This window comes from Magnolia sinica, chromosome 12 (genome assembly GCF_029962835.1).
Source record: "Magnolia sinica isolate HGM2019 chromosome 12, MsV1, whole genome shotgun sequence".
Lineage (NCBI taxonomy): Eukaryota > Viridiplantae > Streptophyta > Magnoliopsida > Magnoliales > Magnoliaceae > Magnolia > Magnolia sinica.
Genome location: NC_080584.1, coordinates 66,713,522 through 66,735,407, shown reverse-complemented (window position 1 = coordinate 66,735,407; position 21,886 = coordinate 66,713,522). Strand labels below are relative to the sequence as shown.

At 37.5% G+C, this 21,886-nt stretch overlaps 1 protein-coding gene across 1 annotated transcript; it reads right to left on the bottom strand.

Annotated features, from left to right (window-relative positions):
- Window positions 1–19,733: 19,733 nt before the first annotated feature.
- LOC131220189 (uncharacterized) lies at window positions 19,734–21,158 on the bottom strand. The gene is made up of 3 exons (XM_058215151.1): window positions 20,910–21,158; window positions 20,654–20,782; window positions 19,734–20,258 (listed from the first exon to the last, which is right to left on the bottom strand). The coding sequence occupies exons 1-3, from the start codon at window positions 21,156–21,158 to the stop codon at window positions 19,734–19,736; spliced, it is 903 nt and encodes a 300-aa protein (XP_058071134.1).
- Between the last annotated feature and the right edge of the window lie 728 nt (window positions 21,159–21,886).

Here is a 21,886-nt window from a genome sequence, read left to right as displayed (position 1 = left end):
TTCAGAGCATATTTGGTTTGAGAGATGAAAAATTCATCAGGAAGTTGTTTGGCTTGCAACCCTAGGAAATAATTTAGTTCTCCAACCATGCTCATTTCAAATTTGGATTTCATAAGATCTGCAAACTCAACAGTCATGTTAGCACAGGTAGATCCATAGATAATGTCATCAACATAGATTTACACAATTAAAATATGATCTTTATGTTTCTTAACAAATAATGTTTTATTTGCATTCCCCATGACAAACTCATGACTTAACAAGAATTTAGTTAATTTCTCGTACCATGCCATGGGAGCCTATTTCAAACCATAGAGTGCCTTTTTTTAGGTGATAAACATGATTAGCATGCTTAGGGCCTTCAAAACCCTTTGATTGTTCAACGTATACTTCTTCATGCAAATCATCCTTTAAAAATGCACTCTTAACATCCATTTGATATATTTTGAATTTTTTAAAGTACGCAATGGATATAAACAGTCTAATTGATTCAAGACGAGCTACTGGGGCAAAGGTTTCATCATAATCAACACTTTCAATTTGAGTGTACCCTTATACAACCAACCTAACCTTGTTTCTAATTATGTTACCAAGTTCATCCGACTTATTCTTAAAAATTTATTTTGTTCCGATGATATGTTTATCAGTTGGTCTTGCAATAAATACCAAACATCATTTCTTACAAACTGATTAAGCTCTTCTTGCATAGCTACAATTCAATTTTCATCAGTAAAGGCTTCTTTTATGTTAGTCGGTTCCATCTGAGATGTAAAGCACACGTATCTACATATATCTTCTAATTGTTTATGAGTGTGTACACTAGTGAGGGGATTTCCAAGGATTTGATCAGTAGGATGATATTTATTTATTCGTAGTTCAGTGTTATTTTGATTAGATGAAAAATCTAGTTTATCAATTAGAAGAACCTCATCATCTTCTGAACTTGGGACAGGTGTATTCAAATGATCATTAATGACCACATTAATAGACTCTTGTATTACACCGGTCCTTTTGTTAAGTAACCGATATGCTCGACTATTCGGAGCATATCCTAAAAATATCCCTTCATTACTTTTGGTGTCAAATTTACCCAGATGTTCTCGGTCACGCAAGATATAGCATTTACCGCCGAAAACTTGAAAGTATTTGACAGAAGGCTTTTATCAAACCACATCTCACAAGCCATTTTATTATTTAATTTTCTAATATAAATACAGTTAATTATATAACAAGCAGTATTTACGGCTTCAACCTAGAGTTTTAGGAAGCTTCATACTATTTGACATTACATTTGTCATTTCTTGAAGCACCCTATTTTTCCTTTCTGCTATCTCATTTTGTTGTGGTGTTTTAGGAGTAGAATATTCATATGATATTCCTTGGTTACTACAAAATTTCTCAAAACTGCTATTTTCAAACTCAGAACCATGATCACTACCGATCTTAGTGACTTGTAACTCTTTTTCATTTTGGATACGTTTAAGTAGCCTTTTTACTTTGTTGAGAGTTTCATATTTCTCTCTTAAAAAGACTACCCAAGTATACCTGGTAAAGTCATCTACAATGACCAGAATATACTTCTTGCTACCTCGACTTTCCATTCTAGTTGGTCCAATGAGATCCATATGGAGAAGTTCGAGTGGTTTAGATGTGGCAGTGGAGTTTATTTTTTTGTGAACACTCCTGGTTTATTTACCAATCTGGCACTCGCCACATATCTTATCCACTTTCTTTATTTTGGGTAGACCTCTTACCAATTCACTTCTGCTCAATCTATATAAGTTGCAATAATGTACATGACCTAGGCGCTTATGACATAGTTTGGTCTCATTGGTATGGACCATGTAACACGCTAGCTTAAATGAGCTTGAGTCACTAACTATATAGCAGTTCTCAGAAATTTTGTGACCAAGTTAATATTACAGAACCATTCTTATTTAAGATTTCACACTTTTGGTTTGAAAATTTTACATTGTGATTATTATCGCAAATTTGAGAAATTCTTGATAAATTATGTTTTAAACCTTCTACATATAAAACATTCTCAAATAGAGGGAGGTTAGGGAGTTGAACTGTACCTTGGTCAATAATTTTATAGTTGCTGCCATCACGGAATGTGACTGAACCATCAGTCATGTCTTTAAGATTAGTGAACAAACTTTTGCTACCTGTCGTATGTCTAGAGCAACCACTATCCATGTACTACTTTGAATGGCTCGTGGCTTTGAATGCAGTGTGGGTAACCAAACAAGTAACCTTAAGGACCCATTTCATTATAGTTTTGGGTTTAGGAGCATAGCTGGTCTTCTTCTGATTATAATTGTTATACGTCCTACCCACTAAGTTAGATTTTAAGAGCTCCTTAAGCAAGTCTACAATTTTCTCAGCTAAAGGATTACGGTTCTGATTTTTATAGCTGATATGGTTCTTTTAAGGATTTAAAGACTGAAAAGTTTCAGTCGTTTTAGAAATATTTTGATTCAGACTTTTCCCTTTTGAGTTAGAAGACTCTCCTTTAACAAATTTAGGAGTATTCTTATATTTAAGAGGAATATTTTTATCGTAACCCAATCCAGATCGATCACCACATTTTATGGATTCAGATAGAAGTTTTTCTAATTTAAGGTCACCTTGAGCATACCTCCATGTGTCCTTCAAACTCAAAAGTGAAGAAACTTCTAGTTTTAGGTTTTCATTTTCAGATTTTAAGTTTTCAACTTGGGACGTTTTGAAATCTAAGTCACACTTAGTTTTTTCAAACCAATCTGAAAGGTGTGATTTTTCCAAACCCAAATTATCAAAATTCTCTTTCAATTTTAAAAACTTTTCTTTCTGTAGTTTTAATTTAACAGCTATTTTACAACTTTCCTTATATAGAGCATCATAAGCATCCTAAAGATCTTCATTCTCATGATCACTTCCCAGATTTTCTTCATAGGTTGTATCATTATCTGAGAAAGTGAACTTGACTAGAGTCATTAGGGCTTTAACATCATTACCCGACTCGGTTTCAGAATCTTCTGACTCAGAAGAGGCTTCAAAGTGGGAAGATTCATCCCATGTAGCCAACATACCTTTTTTTTTAGTTTTGTCCTTTTTAGGACATTTGTTTGCTAGATGCCCATATTCATGGCAGTTGTAGCATTGGCTGTCTTTTAAAGATTTTCAATTTTTAGATCTTGATCTTTTCTTTTTAATAGGTTTTTGAACATCAACCATCTTTTTACTTTTGAAAATTTTGTAAAACTTTTAGCTAAAAGGGCCATATTATATTCAGAATTTTCTAAATCAGAATAGTTATTTTCATAAGACAGACATGCTTTTAGAAAACTTAAGGGAGATGAATTTACCTTTAGGAGCTTTAAAGTTTAACTCGTAGGCTTATAAAGAACCAAATAGTTCTTCAACTTGCATATGATACGTATCTCGAAGTTCCTAAATGGTCGTGACTTTTGAATTGAACCTTTCAGGTAGTGAGCGTAGTATCTTTACACAGACTTTGCTTTTTGGGATGCTATCTCCAAGACCCCACATAGAGTTGACTATGTCATTTAACTTAGTATAGAAACTCATGGATGTTTCACTTTCTTCCATACGTTTTTCCTTAAACCTAGTGGTGAGAATTTGTAGTTTAGATTTTTTTACAATAGTCGTACCCTCATGTGTCATTTCTAAGATATCTCAGGCCTGTTTCGCTGTATCACAAGATATAATTCTTTTGAATTCATCTGGTTATAATGCGCAAGCGATTGCATTTAAAGCCTTGGCATTGGCACTACTCTCAGTTCTATGAAGAGTGGTCCAAGTGCTATAAGGAGCAACTTTTAGAGTTTTTTTTTTTTTTTTTTTTTCCATCAAAGCCTAGAACTTCAATAGTAAGTGGAGTCCATTTAGTTAATGTGGCATGCCACACATTTTCATCAAGAGACCTCAACAATATTCTCATTTTAGCTTTCCAATAAGTATAATTAGAGTTATCAAAAGGTGGAGGCCTAGTTATAGAAAGACTATTAAAATTTGACATCTTAAAAGCTCAGATCAGTTATCTTAAGAATTAAATCCAAATAAACAAGCTATTAGGCTCTAATACCACTTAAAAATGCCGAGCTATATGTCCTAGAGGGGGAGGGGGTGAATAGGACTATGTCAAATAAAACTTAATAAGCGGAATATAAACAACAAATAGCCAAATGAAATGCAAATAACAAAAGGAAATAACAACCTCAAAAATCAAGTATTAAGAGGTTGATACAAACTTAGTTCTAAGGACAACCTAACATCAAAAACTAATGGTTTATGGCAGGACAACCTTACTAGAACGTGAGTGAGTATAAAAAACTCAAACTAAAGAGGATATGAAAGAAATAGAAACTAATCTATTACAACATTCACCACATAATGCTGAAATGTAAAGATTACAACATTCACATCCACAAATACATCTCACAATCTTAAACCATAAAAGATAAAGAAATAAACCATGCATCCACCAAACACAGAATTATAGTGGTTCGCTTGTGTGTATACCAACTGTTAAACAATAGCCATACAACTACTCCACTCATAATATCCACTCCCTCGGGATATTAGCGTTCACTAATCAAAATAAGTTTTTCAATGTTTACCTAAAACCTTCACAATTGTGTCTTTCAAGTGGGCTTACACAATTCAAAAACCCCACACTCTAAGTTTTCTGGATCACCTCAGACAAACCAAAAATGGAGATTTTCTAGAACGATCTCATAAACCAGAAAAGAAATGAATTACAAAAAAGAAAATACTTATCTGTATGAAGATTCTGAAGGAGCCCGGTAGGACCAACTTGATGATGACGTAGATGTTCAACATTCAGTCTCACAAGCGTATAGGGTTCTAGGTCTAGATGATTTTTAATTAAATCAGCAAGGGCTTTGTATTAATTTTGATTTCAAGAAAGAGTAAATCAAATATCCCTTTTCAATATAAGAATGGAATAGAGAATCAAAATCAAATTACAAGAGTTACTTTAAAGAATCTAAAAAATGTACAAAATAACTTAGAATGTACTCAAAATAATCTCAAAGTGATTGCTTAAGAATAATAAGAATTGAATAGAAAACTCTGAAATTCAAGCACTATTTATAGGTGAAAAATTGGTTTGCACAACTGGCCTTTAGTTAGCTACAACTGGCCTTATCCAAATAGATTTTCAAAAATTCTGGCACGATAAAATTTTTCAGCTGCACGACTGGCCTTGTGGGTCCCACGACTGGTCGAGTGGCCTGCTCGACTAGTCGTGGACACCACACAAATAGTCGTGTGAGTCTAGATTGCTCGCTGGAAAATGAGTCAAGCATTGCTGGACTAGTCGAGCACTATTCATACGACTAGTGGAGCAGTTTCCAGGACTGGTCGTAGACCAATAGAAAATTTTCAAAAATTTATAACAAATTCTAGATTGGTCGAGGAAATACTAGAATTGGTCGAGCCAGTGCTAGGGCTAGTCGAAAGAACAAAATTTTACACTTATAAAATGACCAAAAATGACCAACCGAAAGTATAAAATGATCTAATCATGATCTAAGGTTAATCTAGGTCAATCATACCTTACTTGTGAGATAAAACATATGAACACTTAATCTATCGATTACTTCAGTAGCTTTAATTCTTGTGATCTTCAAAGCTTGAACTCGACATACCGAACTTAATATTCAACTAGGTCTTGAGTTCTTGGACTTTTGTGGTTCCAGATCTTGAACCGCAATGTTTTTAAAAACTAAGTCTTCAGTCAATATATGGAAGTCTTCAATTTCTTCCAGTTTGAAGATCTCGGTAAGTTCGTCGTAGATATCGATCGGCAAGATAGAGTCAGCACGAAGAAAATGGACACGAAGATTCAATGTGAACAGATGCACAAGCTTGATACAAATCAAGATACAAACTTGAATTGGTTTGTCAAACAAAAATTTGACAATACTTGGAGTTCATCAACATGGCACTTTGAATTATCCAGAACAATAACACCCCTTGCTAACCTGGGAAGGTCTGAACGAATTCCAAATATTCTATTTGGGCATCCATCGCTTGCATTCTAGCTAACGCGTCAGCCACCGAGTTCCCCTCACGAAAAATATGGTTGAAATTGAGGTTGGGATTCCGCTGATAGTGCTGGATAGCTCCCAACTTGCACCAAATATTCCAAGAATTGTAGGTCTGTGGCTCCTCCACCACATCTGCAATGATCTTAGAACCAATTTCCACAATGATGTTGGTGAGGCCCAGGTTGGAGCTTATTGTTATTCCATCTAACATGGCCTGAGCTTTTGCAACCATGTTCATGGAATGCCCATAATGTCTGTGAAATGCAAACATGATCTTACCAAGGTGGTTCCTGCAAACTCCCCCTCCTCTGCTCTCCTAGGTTCCCCCTCGATGAGCCATTAATGTTCAGTTTCAACCAACCTTTTGGAGGTTTTGTCCATCTGACTATGATGGGTTTCACTATGCCAAAATTGCGAATTTGCGACGGACCAAATCTGTCGTAAAACCAAATAAATGATGGATTTCGTCCGTCGCTGTTTACTATCTTTTTTTTTCCTGAAAGATAAGATCCGTCACAAAAATAAAAATCCATCGCAAAATTTTGAAAAAACCTACAATTATTCATCATGAAAAATATCAGCGACGGATGAGGTCCGTCGCTGATATGAGGAGGGACAAACCTCAAATCCGTCGCTAAAATACCTGCAAATATAAAAAATATCATTAGATTTTTGAATCTTACACCAGATATTCAAAAAATAATTCACACGATTGTTTAATAAGAATCACATTCACGAGATTCAAAAAGATTGGGTTGAATATGTAGCTGGACTAAATATTAATGTGTTTGGATGCTCAGTAGGCCTTAATAAGAAACTCAACTAAATATATAGTAAATAGTCAAAATTAGGTCAGCTATTGATAAAATAAGGTAATGAAATAACTATAAAAATAAATAAATAAATAAATAATAATCGATCATTACAGCCCATAAAACGGTTCAACATCCACCTATTATGCTGGCCATTACCATTATTGAATACCTTGGGAGCAACAAACCACCTATTCAATCTTTCCTAACATGAATCACTTTCAGATTACCATGGCCTCGATGGAACCTTGAAGGAGCATTCCTAAAAGGAAAATGTAGAGATTAATGCCTAACCAACAGATTTACCTTGTCCATGGTGAATAGAGTCATCTTCAAAAGGTGGTTGAAGCAATAATATCTTCTTCAGTTTCTTTCTTCTAGACGCACCAATGTATAGACGACTCCTAGAAATAGTATAATGGCAACCTCTGAAACAGAGATTCCAGCAACAACTCCCATTGAAATTCCTGCTTAAAGGACATTGTATATGCAATGAGTTTCAAAAGGCATCATAGATTTCAAAACCACAATTTATGCTGTTTTCAAAACCACAATTTATGCCAAACAGCATAATAATCTGAAGTGAGTAAAGAAGACCCGACCACCTGTGCTGCAAAGGAAGACAATTTAACATCCAAGTTAGACAGCTTGAAAGGGCCTCAAGATAACAAATGAGTGCAAGCTCAGCTAGCAAAGCACATTCAGATAACACGTTTACTCAGTGGCCGGTAACTACTGCTTGGATCTGCAGAGGATCAGAAGAAAATCTTTAGCAATGAAATTTCCAATCTCTTCATAAGATATTACTTCACAATAAAAAAAATATATATAATATTTATTACAATAAATTAAAAATGGTCTCGAATAAATAAATAAAAACAAATCCTCTATATGGTCTACTCATAGCACAAGTGTCAAAAGGCTGAAGTGCTTGTAGGCCTAAATTTAGGCACAATTGATTAAAATCTTGCACACAAGGGGAAAAAAAAAAAAGTCAAAAAGTAGTATTCAACAAATTGATGCATGAAAAATAATCGATCCTTTGATCCTGTCCTTAAAAAGTAAAAAACTATCAAGGCAACAAATGTTGTAACTTGAATTCCATTACATCTATTGGCCCTACATTCATGTGTTTTATCCACGCCCGTCCATCCATATGCACCCTTCACACGTGACCAACATCAGTGGTGAATCTGGTTCGTTAATTACAATTCTATGATCTGCCAAATACCAGTTTTAGTTAATTCAATATTTTCTCATAGGAAGAATATGATCTACATAAAGATTGGATGGTCAAAATACCATAATATTTCCAGACATGCAATTATTATGCGATAAAAGTGTTAATTCCATGAAATTAAAGTTTAGCAGTTCACCCATCGCAAATAAACTAACAGGAAGTATGTAACATGCTGTTTTATAGTTTCCTTCTATATGGTTGAACTTCCCATCCTGTGAAAGGAACCTTGAAAGAAGTCTCAAAATACAGAGCTCAAATAGCACTGTTTTATCACTTCCTGTTGGTGCTGAGATAACCATGTTTTGGTCGGAGGAAGCAGCAAGGAAAGCACTCACTCTGCAACAAATTGAAGTACTGCACATAATAAACAAATGAAATGGCATTATTTAGAAAACATAACACCTTGTGGAATTTTAAGTAGGGATAAGCATAGCTCATTGGCTGTCAACATATCAGGCATGGGTTGGCTTCAGCCTGGAATTTGAACCGGTTGGGCTGGACTCTGCCACCCTATTCGAGATTCTGATTTCACTTCACCTGGGCTGGCCCATTAACACCCCTAAAAGAAAATTTGTGGCCTATGCATTACTAATTGCTCTTTATAGGTATTTGCTTAACTGAATTTTGGATTTTCTTTTTTCAAATTTTCTTTGTTCTTTTTCTACTAGCTAATTTCTCTATGTAGATACTCTTATTGTGATAACTTTGATCTCTAGGACATCAACCTGACCATTGCCATCAGCTGGACTGGAGTTCCAGGCCAACCTGCAAATACTAGAGTTGCCAACTCTTGCATTGTCTGTTTATTTCTAATTATTGGCTGTTGCATAAGTCTCATAACCTCTACAAATGATGCAACCCATGAAAATTGGTATCTATGAGTTAAAATAACATAATACATTTCTAGAACATCGCAGCAAAGTAAATAGAGCAGATGCTTGCAAAAAAACTCTGTAACATAGAACAAAGTAAAAAATAATAATAAAAAATAAAAAATAAAAAAATAAAAAAATGTAGTTGTTTGAGGTAAATAATATAGGCCAAAAACCACACATCGAAAACGTAAAGAAAAACTACTTTTTGTGTGAGTATCAATATTTATACAAGAAAGTTCATAAGTCAATCTCATTCAGCATCATTTTCAAAAGTAAATTTTGCAACTCAATATTGGACAGTAGTTCATACCTTAAGCTAGAAGTGCCAAAAACATCAGCAAAATATATGAGATCATCTAAATTATCCTCTTCAAATCCTGCTACAGAAGCTCGAGCATATGCCATGGCTTGCTCTTTCCAAAGAACAACTTTCCGAGTTTCCAAAATTCACTGAAGCTGAAACCTGGCAATGGGTAACACCATCAAAGGGGTAACCAGACAAAAGATTAAGACATGTTTTGACATGACTGAGTCAGCACCTGGCAAGAAAATGCAGTCACACAACTAATTACAAGAAAGATGACTTACTTGGAGTTTTCTCCTTGTGCAACATCATCCCCATTAGAAAATATAAACCTACAAACCCATGAGGTGCAACAACAAAAGATGTTGTTTGCTTACCATAAATTTCAGTCCCTCAAACAACATTACGGAACAAACTCGAAGCAACTCTATAGCTTGAAAAGCTTTGATTGAGATCCTCCCTCTAGTCTTTCCTTTTCCTTGACAAAAGAGTCCTCCCTCTAGTCTAGAACCAAAGCATAATCCTCGAATCCAAGAACTTCTAAGGGATAATGAAATCTTTGATGAGAGTTTTTTAAAAAATTTAAAATTTAAAATTAAAATAAATAAATAAAAAACAACACTAAAACAAACACCCATCAGCAACATAATTATTGAGCTTCCAATGCCAGCTTCCCAACATAATTATTGAGCTTCCAATGCCAGCTTCCATATTGGTGGCAGGAGTCCACATTTGTTAAAAAAATAAAAAAATAAAAAACCTCTCACCATCCATTATTTCTCTCACAAAAACCATGCTTCTCTGACTTCACTAAAATGACTTCCCACTACACCGAGATTAAAAATAAATAAAATCCGTCCAACTTGCTCATGACAAGTTTTTGATACTAATTCAACCATGTGATCTAGCCTCCATAAAGTGGGAGGTCAATAAGACTAATGGCACATTTCTGCGTATCTGTAGGTCCTAAAACGAATCTGATGGTGTTAGAGTCTCTTCCCAAATACCATGGAAGCTCTCATCTGAAATGGATATCCAAGAACTCAACCGAAAGCTCTCAACTGAAATGGATATCCAAGAACTCAACCGAAAGCTCCTCCCAAATGCTTTGACTGTGAGACCATATATCGGTGTCAACATCCAAAGAAACTCCTCCCCCACCATCGAGCACTTAAATGATAACAAGAATTCCCCCTTGAAAATTTCAATCAGCTTCATGTTTGCATTAGGTTTTTCATCAAGGAATTAATTTGCAGATTAGAAATACACATGCTCATCAAAACTGAAGTAGGAACATTCTTGTGTGAGGTTCCATTTTTTAACCAATATTTCTCAATATCTATCATCCTTGTTAAGTCTGTTTCACTTAATACAAATATTTATTACATATTTATCATTCAACAAAATGCATTCAATCTAGAAAGCATCAGAAAAAATTATTCAACCTTCATGTCTAGATAGTTACATTAGTGAACAGGAAAAAGATTGATCCAGATTCCAGATTTTAGAAGCTTTAGGATCAAGAGTTTCTAAACTAGCATTCCAAATGGAGATTAAGAATATTGATCTCTTACCTCAAGTTCAATAGACTTAGGATTCCTAAAAAATTGGAACTCCAACTATACAAAGCTTAGCCACAAAAATCCCTTAGTGCAGAAAACAACCATACATACACAAACACCTGCCCTTGTGTAAAAAGAAACACAACTCAAAATCTGACCATGTAGGGTCAAAGCAATTAACCTAGTGATATATATTATATTTTTAGCCACATATAAAAAATATTGGACCTAGTATTATCTACTACATACTAGTAACATACAATCAATATTGGGGCAGCATACCATACGCTATAAGAATTTCATGTCCCCCTTAAACAAGGTATCCTCCATTGATAACATGTGTGTATATATATATATATATATATATATATATATATATATATATATATATATATATATATATATATTATAAGTTCTTTATTTTCATTTACATTCGCAAATAGATTCATCATCCATCCAACTATTAACAACATTTACAAAAATAAAAGATATACAACCAACTCTTAATAATAATTTGCAACTTAACCTATTGGGAACCGTCATGCATCGTAATGTCTTATAGCAGAGCGGGCTCTGAGGAGTTACAAGTTGACCCTGACAACAACATATAAATGAAGCGATAAAGATATAAATGATTCAAGATTAATTTAAGGTTTCAAGAACTTACATCCACCCCACTTTTACTGCCAAGTAGTCCTGATGAAAATGCATCCACACTACAAGAAGGGGGAAAAAAAAAAGAATTTGTGGCTGCATCGATACGGTCCAGTATGAACGGTTGCCTACGTGCCCAATGTTCGGAAGATTGGGATCAAGCCACAACATAGTGCTTAATATTTAAATCAGAACATTTTATGCATAAGCAGAGAAAAATCAAAACAAATCATAATAGAATATGTATACCTTATATTACGCATAAGAAGATGAAAAGCGGAAACTAGTCTCACCAGATACCATAAACAAGACAAAACAAAGAACTGGTAACCTGAGTTGTTTTCCTGCAACCAATTTCACCAGATACCAGAACCACCTATTCTCCATACATAAACAGATAAACAAAACTCAGAGCATGACATTGAATAACATAAGAAGTCCATCAAACAAATATGAACTCAACATGTATGAAGTATACAGTACACGAGTGTATGTCTATAGAAACTAATAGGCATCTCAATGTGGAATACTCACACATCCACATTGAATATTACTTTAGTGATGAAAACTCCTTTTTTTTTTTTTTTTTGAAGGAAACTCTTTCATTCATTGGCAACTATGCTTTACAGCCATGAAGAGAGAAAATAGGGAACCCCACAGCAGCAACCAAAAAAAAAAACTGGAGGCCCCGAGCTGAAAACAAAGAACCAAAAAACAGGGGATCCTAAACTAAACGAAAGGCACATCCACAAATTGATGAAAACTTATCACAAATTGATGGAGATATATGTAATGGATTGCTTGCCCAAATTGAATATTACTGTAGTGATGAAAACTTGGTGAATGATAGTTACTTGAAAACTTGGTTAAGATAAACATCTGAGAGATCTTCTCAAGCATATCTAAAAGATTTACTACCAAGGAAGCTCCTAGAATTATAGATTACAACAATACCCTTATTGTAGATGGTAATTACGAGAATATACCCATAGTACATATTATCCCACAACAAAAGAGTACATTGCACTATTTCCTAATGCCCAACAGCATGTCCCATATAGCATAGCCACTCAATAACTACTTTAGAAATGTTCTCTTTAGTTTCATTGGCATGCAACGTTCTTACAAGGGCACATCTCCACTTGATCCACCCAACTCCAATCCTATGGGAAATATCCCTCAAATATCTCCATCCTTTGGATTGCAAAACCTAGGTAAAGAGTTGTCTAGCCATCAATTTTAAGTAAAGCATTGCCTCATGCTAGAGCTTCACTCAGATACCCTGTCTTGCTTTCATTAATTTTTACTAAACTTGAGAGCTTTCCTCCAAACCTCCAAATGAGCTTTTACCCCTTCTCTACTCTAGTCAACCAGCAACACAACATCCACAAATAACAGACACGAAGGATCTCTACCTAAATACTGACAGTTAATTCATCTATAACAAGTTCAAAAGGTACAATCTTATGCCAACTAATGTGTTGCGTATCAATATTGCACATGATATCGCACCTCCAAGAATGGGAAATATCACAGGATATGTTAGGAAATATCACATATCTCAAGTAGAAGTTTCACAGTTTGAGAGGAACTTCGGGCAACTTTAGGGAAATGGTGAAATTCTTTTTTTTTTTTTTGGATTATAGTTTTTTTTTAAATTATTTTTTTACAAAAATAGGGGAGCTCAAATAATAAAACAATAGGGGCAAGACTCACGTATTACCACCACACTGCATCTACAGATGTTTCCCACTCCAGTTCCTGTCCATGTCTCTAAAAATACACATCTCCAATCCTCTTTTTCCAAAATCTGTTACAATCTAACGGTGCGCTCGAGCTCACTCTTTAGGTGGAGCAGATAACCAAAAATGAGAGAAAAACCACAAGTGGGCCCCCTAACGAGAGAAAAACCACAAGTGAGCTCACGCGTGTGGTAGTACTCCCTCTCATTTGGTACAGACACTTGTCATAGCTTGGGTTCTTAGTAGTTTTTACCCCTGCACCTCCAAAGCTGCAAGCGACGTCAGAAGCCCCATTTTGTTGGTAATAACTGTTGAATGCATATGAAGCATGGGATTGCAAAGTATCTGGCTGATAACAAGCCTAGCTAGGCTGAATAGCCGAACAATCAACATTTCTAGGACCACAAGCCCAATCCAACGCGCTCTACAAATCCAACTCTGAAGCAGTAGGCGAAGCAATGCACCACGTTCCATTTGAACTTGTGCTGTTCGCAAGTGTGGTCACACCTACAGCTCCTCTCCCGGTCATATCCAGACTATAAACACTAGTCTGATCGTGATTAAACAACCCCCAGTTCCTTTCAGATTCCAACCCGGGCTTCTTATTCTCCTAGGGGTTCCGAATCGAGGGGGTACCAAATCCACGCTCCCAAACAGGCCCTTATGGTCATCTGGCACCATGGATTCCAATCATGGGGGTTCCGAATCCAGGGGGTTTCCAACCATGGGGGTTCCGAATCCATCAGGTCAACACAAAACTCAAAAGTGGGCCACGCCACAGGGGAACAGTAGGAATGAGAACAACCACTATCAATCGATTGAGAGAGAGAGAGAGAGAGAGAGAGAGAGAGAGAGAGAGAGAGAGAATTACCTCCATGTTCGTGGAGAGATCGACAGGAAGAGAGAGAGGTTGGAGAGATCTGTAGGGACGGCGCTGGGAGAGGGACAGACAGAGAGGAGAGCAGATAAGAGGGAGAGAAACCGAGAGTCGGTTTAGGGCTGGCTTAATGAAATGAAGGGAATAGGTGGCTGACGTCAGCAAGTTTTATGGGTCCCATCATGAGGTATGTGTTATATCCAAACTGTCCATCCAACTGGCGAGCTCGTTCTAAGGCTTGAGACAAAAAATAAAACAGATCTAACCATCAAGTGGATCACACTGAAAAAAGCAGTGGGGTATTGAACGTCTACCATTGAAACCCTTTTGGAGGCAAGCTGATCTTTGTTTTTATTCCCTTCATCAGAGCCTGTATGATGTAATCAACAGATTGGATGTCAAATAAACAGTACAGTGGGCCTTAAGAGGATTTTAATGGTGGATATCCAATCAAATATTGTTTTCCTATGATGTGGTCCACCATAGATTTATATCCTTATTATTTTTTGGATCTAAGCCCTAAAATGATCTGTAAAAATGGATGGACATAATGGATGAAATACACATCATGGTGGGGCCTATAGAGCACCAAATACCAACCAACTGGCTGGTGGTAGGGGGAGTAGCCAATCCGTTCCCCATCCCTGCTGATATTTGTGGTGTGGTCCATTTATTCTTTGAATATGATTCATTTTTTGAATAATTCTCTAAAATGATCTCGAAAAATGGATGAACAATGTGAGTTGATACCAAATTTTCAGTGCTCAAGTGGACCATGCCACATAAAACAGTGTGGAATAATGATTTCCATTGTTGATACCTTCCTTGGGCCCACAGTAATGTTTATTTGCAATCTAACCTATTCATAATATCAAAAAGACATGGATGAAAAGAAAACACGAACATGAGCTTGATCCAAAACTTCTGTGTCCTCCAAGAATTTTTCAATGGTAGAGGTTCAATCACACTATTTCCTATGGTGTGGTCCACTTGAGCTTTGGATATGCTTCCTTTTTATTTTCTACACCTGAAATTATCTGTTAACATGGATGAACGGAGTGGATAAAATAAAGAAATAATCCTGGACCCTGTGGAGTTTACCCAGTATGCTAAGGGTACTGAGTTACTCAGTATGCAATCCGCTTCCGTTAGAATACTACCCCACCTAGACGGTAATCTGTCCGAGAGGGCTACGTGGGGGCCACCATGATTTGAGTATTTTATCTATCCCATTCATTATGTGTGTCACTTGGATGAGCGGCAGACCAAGTTTCAACCACATCCAAAACTCACGTGGGCCCCACCAACTGCTTTTATATATTTTAGGATGTCTTCACATAGTTTTAGATGGGATGGCCCACCTGAGTTTCGTATACGAATGATTTTTGAGATGACTCATAACCTAGAGGGGACACATCAAATTCATGGTGTTGATGTTTGACACACATCATGATGGGCCTATAAAACTTACTAACATCAATTCTTAGGTTTTCACAAAGTCGGTAAATTAGGCACAATTTGGCTAGAATATTTGGCCCATTTTACATGTCTGGTCCATTCATTATATTTTATTAATCAATACCCTCAATTTGACTAATTACTCGCCCTAATCAGGCAACATATGAGAAATATTGGGCATACAAGATTGCTCAACAATTTGAGTGAAATTGACTTAAACATCTGAAGTTATTTGCTCTTCAATCCGGACTATTAGATTGTCCAAAAACGATTAAAGATTCCATTAGTGAATGCGCCTAATAATTTAGTAAAAAATGGTTTTTTTTTTCATAGATAAATCTCAATTTCCATTTAAAAATTACATTTTTTTCAAAATGTATATATTTTTAATTTACTCTTAATTTTTCTTTGAAAACTTTTAACAAAATATCATTTTTATTATCAAATATTTCAAAAAATATTGAAATACAAATTCTAAATTTTTATTTTCAAAATCTCAAAAAATTTCTCAAAATTAAATTTTTTTTTTCCTCAAAAATTTCAAAATGCTGATTTTTTTTTTCTTCAAAAGCATCATTTTGTTTTCAACTTTTCAAGTTTCTTTTATAAAATTATATATATATTTTTTTCAAAATCTTAGCGTTTTTATAAATAACTTTTTCTTTTAATTTCAAATTTTGAACATTTTCAATTATTTTTCAATATCACAAATTTTTTCAACTTCTTTATTTTCCATATCAAAATGTCTATTTTTTGTTAAAGTATCGATTGTTTAATATCATTTTATCTAAAAAAAATTCAATTTGTTCGAACTTCTCCATTTTTTTAAAGCATCTTTTTCGAACTTGTTAATTTTTTTCAAACTCGTCAATTTTATTTTATTTTTCAAAATAAGAAGTCTCATTTTCTTTTTAAAAATATTTTCATTTTTCAACGTTGTCAAAATTTTCACATTTTTTAAAAATCTTTTTAATTTTCTTTTTTAGGATATTATTTTTTTCTCAAAATCAAATGAAAAAAAATTCCACCATATTCTTAAAAAAATGAAAAAAACAAATGTTCAAGGCAAAAGTCCTTTTACGACGGACCATGATCCGTCGTAAAAGTAACTAAAACCGTCGCGAAGTGCTATTTTGGGTGGGAATTTGCAACTAATCTTATTCCGTCACAAAATCAAAATCTATGATGGATTTAATCTGTCGCAAATTTACAACGGACCACAATCCACCATAAATCCGTCATAAATCAGATTTTAGCGATGGATTTTGGTCCGTCGCGAAATTCCCCAACTTTTAATACTCTGGATTTTAGAGAAAAAGGGGATTGGTGACGGACATTTTCCATTAGCGACGGATTAAATCTGTTGTTAAACCAAGCAATTTTTGAAACAAAATTTGTCACAAATTCGCGATTTTGTCACAGTGTTCCAGCTGGAGGTAAATTGGCTTTTGTAATCCTTAGGGTCTAAAGAATGATATTATCTGCTATTTTGTTCCTGTCTGTTTTAGGGATGGATGATCCAATTTCTCTCAGCTAGCGAGAAACATTGGATATGATTTGTTTATCTGACATGGTGTGGCCTTCAAATCGTGCATTATTTCTTTCTTTTTTTTTTTGGTCAAGTAGGTTTTTTCTCATTTAAAATGATCAAAATATTAGCTTTACAATGCTTTGGGAAGACCATAATGAAAAAAACTGGTCAGCCTATTTGTAAGGGACAATAAAACTGAACAAAACCAAAACACCGAACAAAATCTACATGCTTTTGATAGACCCCAGGCCCACTTTGTCGAAAAAGATAAGACCTCTAATGCGTGGAGGAATGTCTGCTACTCTACATGAAAAGAAAAGGGATTGGAAAATGTTACTCATTCTAATGAAGGCATCTGCCGAGGCGTTGCCTTCCCTCAAGGTGTGGGAAAATTCCACTTGGGCAGAGGAAAGCATCTCATGAATTCTGGCGAGCTAAGAAAACCATTTCCAACCTGGAGACACAAAGCCCGTGAGGAGGCTGATGAGCAATTCTGAGTCAGATTTGACAATGATTTGCTTAAACCCCCAACTATGGCCTAAACGGAAACCATCATGGATGGCCCTAAGCTCTACTTGTGTATTAGAACTAGTCCCGTATCCCTCCGCAAAAGCAAAAAGAAAATCTCTAGTGCTACATCTGCAGATACCCCCACAACCTGCCCTGCCTGGGTTCCCGAGAGATGATCCATCAACGTTGATCTTCACCTAACCTATGGGAGGATGATTCCATTTAACAACCACGCTTTTAGGACTGGAAGGGGCTAAGAACAGTAGCATATTAGGCTCCGGATGATGCGCAAACCACTGATGAAAGGGACGACCTGATTGCATCACAGACTTGTCACCTATAAAACTAATCCACTAGTTAATTCAAGCCATCAGACTGCGGATGGAGGTCTTGGTGTCGGCGAACATTGTGGCATTCCTTGCTCTCCAAACCTCCCAGAGAAGCACGCATGGTGCCGGCATGTGAGCGACCGAGGTGGTCCTGGCAGATGTCAATGCTGCCAACCATTAGGTTAGATGTTACTCGATTGATGAGGCTACCTGGATGGAGATACCACAGGAAGACCCGATGCAATTCCATGCCGTGCTCGCCAACTCATCGTCCAGGAACAAGTGGGCAATGGATTCGTTATGTTTGTCCAGCCTGTCTGACGTCGAATTGCCATTACAACACACACATTTGGGGGCCATCTGAATTCCTTTTGCTTGGATCTCTACCTCGACTGGGATAGCCCGCATCAAAATTTTCCAAACCAAGGTCGAGATTTTCGGGGGGAGGACGGGATGCCAGATCCGCCTAGCCCATTGCTTGTGAGGTTGACTTCTCCTATAGAAATCCCATGCCGAGGAAGCTGAGAACTTTCTAGAGGGAGAGAAGGGCCAAAACGGTATATCAGGGCCTGAGGTAACACAGTAACCGGCCTGAAAAATAAGATCTGTCATGTCTTGGGGAAGTATATTGAGCACTGCCGATAGGGGAAGTGGGTTGGTTCTGCCAACAAATTAGTTGATCTTGATTTTACGCAGATTCGATGAGATTTAAATAGCATGTATCCCTTGAAGAGGCCCTAAGCCTGTCCAATTTGTACTCCAAATATTGCTTTCACCAGATCCAATCTGCACCTGCGTAGACGCTTCCAGCCTTGGGAATAGATGATGAATCTTTTTCTAGATGGGGGAGGTGAAGTCTGGGAGATTTCGCTGGTCGCTCGCATTTTTGCTTTAGACATATTTCGCCACCATGCATTAAGCCCACAGGCTATGACTGGTGTTGAATTTAATAGTCCAGGCCATCTTGAGCCTAAGTGCCATCATAATATTTGTCAACCTACGAATATTCAGTCCCCCTTCCTCTTTGGGAGCCGCCGTCGATTTCCAACTACGCCAATGAAATTTGCTTTACCCTATGACCAACCCCACAGGAAGTTAGCCATCCGCTTCTCTAGGGCGGACAAGACCTACAAAGGAAGATTTGCTGCTGCTAGGGAGTGGATAGGAATGTTGCTCAGTACATTTTGAATCAGAATCGTTCTTCTACTCGAGAAAGAAACCTGGCTTTCCAACCTGAGATCCTGGCCTCTACTTTCTCCACTAAAGGCTGAAAGGCCGATACTTTGAGCCTACCGATCATAAGTGGCACCCCGAGACAGGTGAAAGGGGAGGTAGATTTTGTAATTCCACTGACATGTTCTAATGATCTAATCCTGGCAAGAGATATGGAGCTCCCACGAATAAAGGAGCTCTTGTTGAAGTTGATGGATTGGCCGGAGGCCACTTAGTAGTCGTCTAAAAACACCTTCGTCGCCCTCATCAAGGCTAGACTACCATTAAGGAAGAGCAATGTGTCATCCACATAGAGTAGATGAGAGATAAATGGGCAACCTCTTCTTAGTTTGTACAGGAGAATGGACTCTTGGGCGATTTGTGCCTTCAACCCACGGTAAAGCACTTTTGCTATTAAAATGAAGAGCGCAGGAGAGAGTGGGTCACTTTGCCTTAGACCCCTATGTGATTTAAAGAAACCATTCACCTGTCCATTTATCAGGACCGAGAACCAGACACTGGCTCAACAATTTTCTACCAATCTAATCTAGTCAGAACTGAAGCCGAACTGTGATAACACTTTCTTGAGGAAGCCCCAGTCCAGTTTGTCATATGCGTTTTCCATGTCCACTTTCATCACTATGTTGCTACCCCAGGACTTCCTGTTGATGTCTCTAAAAAGTTCCGGGGCAAGCGCAACATGATCCGTTATGGCCCTGCCTTGGATAAAGGCGCCCTGTTCTAGAGAAATCAAGGAAGGGAGAATGTAACTTAGCTTAGTTGCGATTATTTTATAGAGGCAGTTGTAGAGGCTAATCGACCCGAAATTGGCGAAGCTACTTGGCGAATTAGACTTGGGGATGAGGCAAATGAGAGATACATTGACTGCCTGCGGAATAGGCCCTCCCTGGAATACATAGACAGCAGCTTCTTGGGCGATGATATTCCAACACCCTAAATAAAATGCCCCAGAAAATCTGTCTGGGCCAGCTGCTCCGTCTGCTGGGATGGCAAGCACGATCTGATGGACCTCATGCAAGGAGGGGAGCGCCATAAGATCGAGGTTGTGCTGCTATGAGACCAGGTGCAGAATGACCTCTAACAGTCTAGGATGATCAGCACAAACAGCCGATGAAAATTGTTTTGTGAAGTGGTTCACGGTTGCCTGATTGATGGCTTGGGGGTCGATGATAGTGTGCCCTAACTGCAACCTAATGAATCTGATTTCAGCCCTTCTTTGCCTTTCCGTTGTGACCGCATGAAAGAAACGGATGTTCCTATCCCCCATGTCCAATCAACTGACCTTGGACTTTTGTTTCCAATAAACCTCTTCCAAGGATTCTAGACAGCTGAGCTTGGATTTGATTTCTGTGTATTTCGATTGCAAATCTTGCTGGGTTGCTACAACGTCTAGCTAGCCCTGCATGCACTTTCAATCTCTGCTAGCTCCCTCTCTACCTGCTATACCTGCACAGAGATATTACCAAACACTTCTTTGTTCCACTTCTTCAGGGCCTCCTTAACTTTCTTGAGCTTAAGGAGGACATTAAAAATCGGATGGGTTGAATTTTTTGCATTCCAGGCGTCCTGCACCACCTGATGGAACGATTCATGGAGTATCCACATGCTCTAGAAGCGGAAGGGTTTCGGGCCGGTAGCTTGCCTAGACGGGAAATCCAGCAGAAGGGGGGCATGATCCGAGTTTACTCTAGGAATGGCTGACATGGAAGGACGGGAAAGCAAAGGACCATTCTTGGTTGTGGAGAACCCTATCCAAACAAGCCCAAACTCGGGCCTGACCTCCTTCGTTGTTGGACCATGTGAAACGGTTCCCAGAAAAGGCTGCATCAATAAGCTTAGCCGTATTTATGGCCTCCGCAAATTCTCTCGAGCTGGCCATGTCTCCTGACCTGCAACTTCTCCTCTCGTCAGCTGAAATCGTCGCATTGAAGTCTCCATAGAAATTATGCATTATTTCTGCTAATCCATATCTCCTAGTTGATAAAGTAGGGGACGAGTCCAGTAAGAAAAGATATTCTGGATTAATTCTTGCTTGCAGTGTAGGTCCACAGATTAATTCTCTAAAAGATAGACAAATTGCGGGTTGAAGCAATATCAAATAGCTAGTTGAAATAACTCCACACATTACCTGCAATGCTGCCTAGACTAAACAAGTGGTCTAAGTCCTCCACCGCACCATGATCGTGATCGGTTGGGGCGTGGCTGCAGGCCCCTGTTTTGCTGTCTAAACTACTAGTCGTTGAAGGAGGTCCCAGTCCCTCACTAAGCAGCAGATGGGGTGTTAGGAGGGGCTAGCTGGTGAATGAGATTCAACCTGCAACATTCACATCTTGATGCTAATTAGACACCAAATCTCTGCACTGCCGCATCCACCGGAACCGCTCGATGGATGATTTTCTAGACAAATATTCCTATTTTCGGGGGGAGAGCTTTGTTCCAAATCCACTCAGTCCATTGAAGATTGGGTTGATGTTGTCTGATCCCATTCCATGCAGATTTGATAGTGAATTTACCCGAGGCAGATAAGTCTCGTATCATCCTATCTGCTCTATTTGATAGTGCAACTAGACTTAGCTGAAATGGTCTGCATAACTGTTGGAGAGATGATGTCTTGGACTTCAGTCAGGCTTCTTCTACCGATCTGGGAATTAAAGTCCCTGACCGTGGCATTCAGTAAAT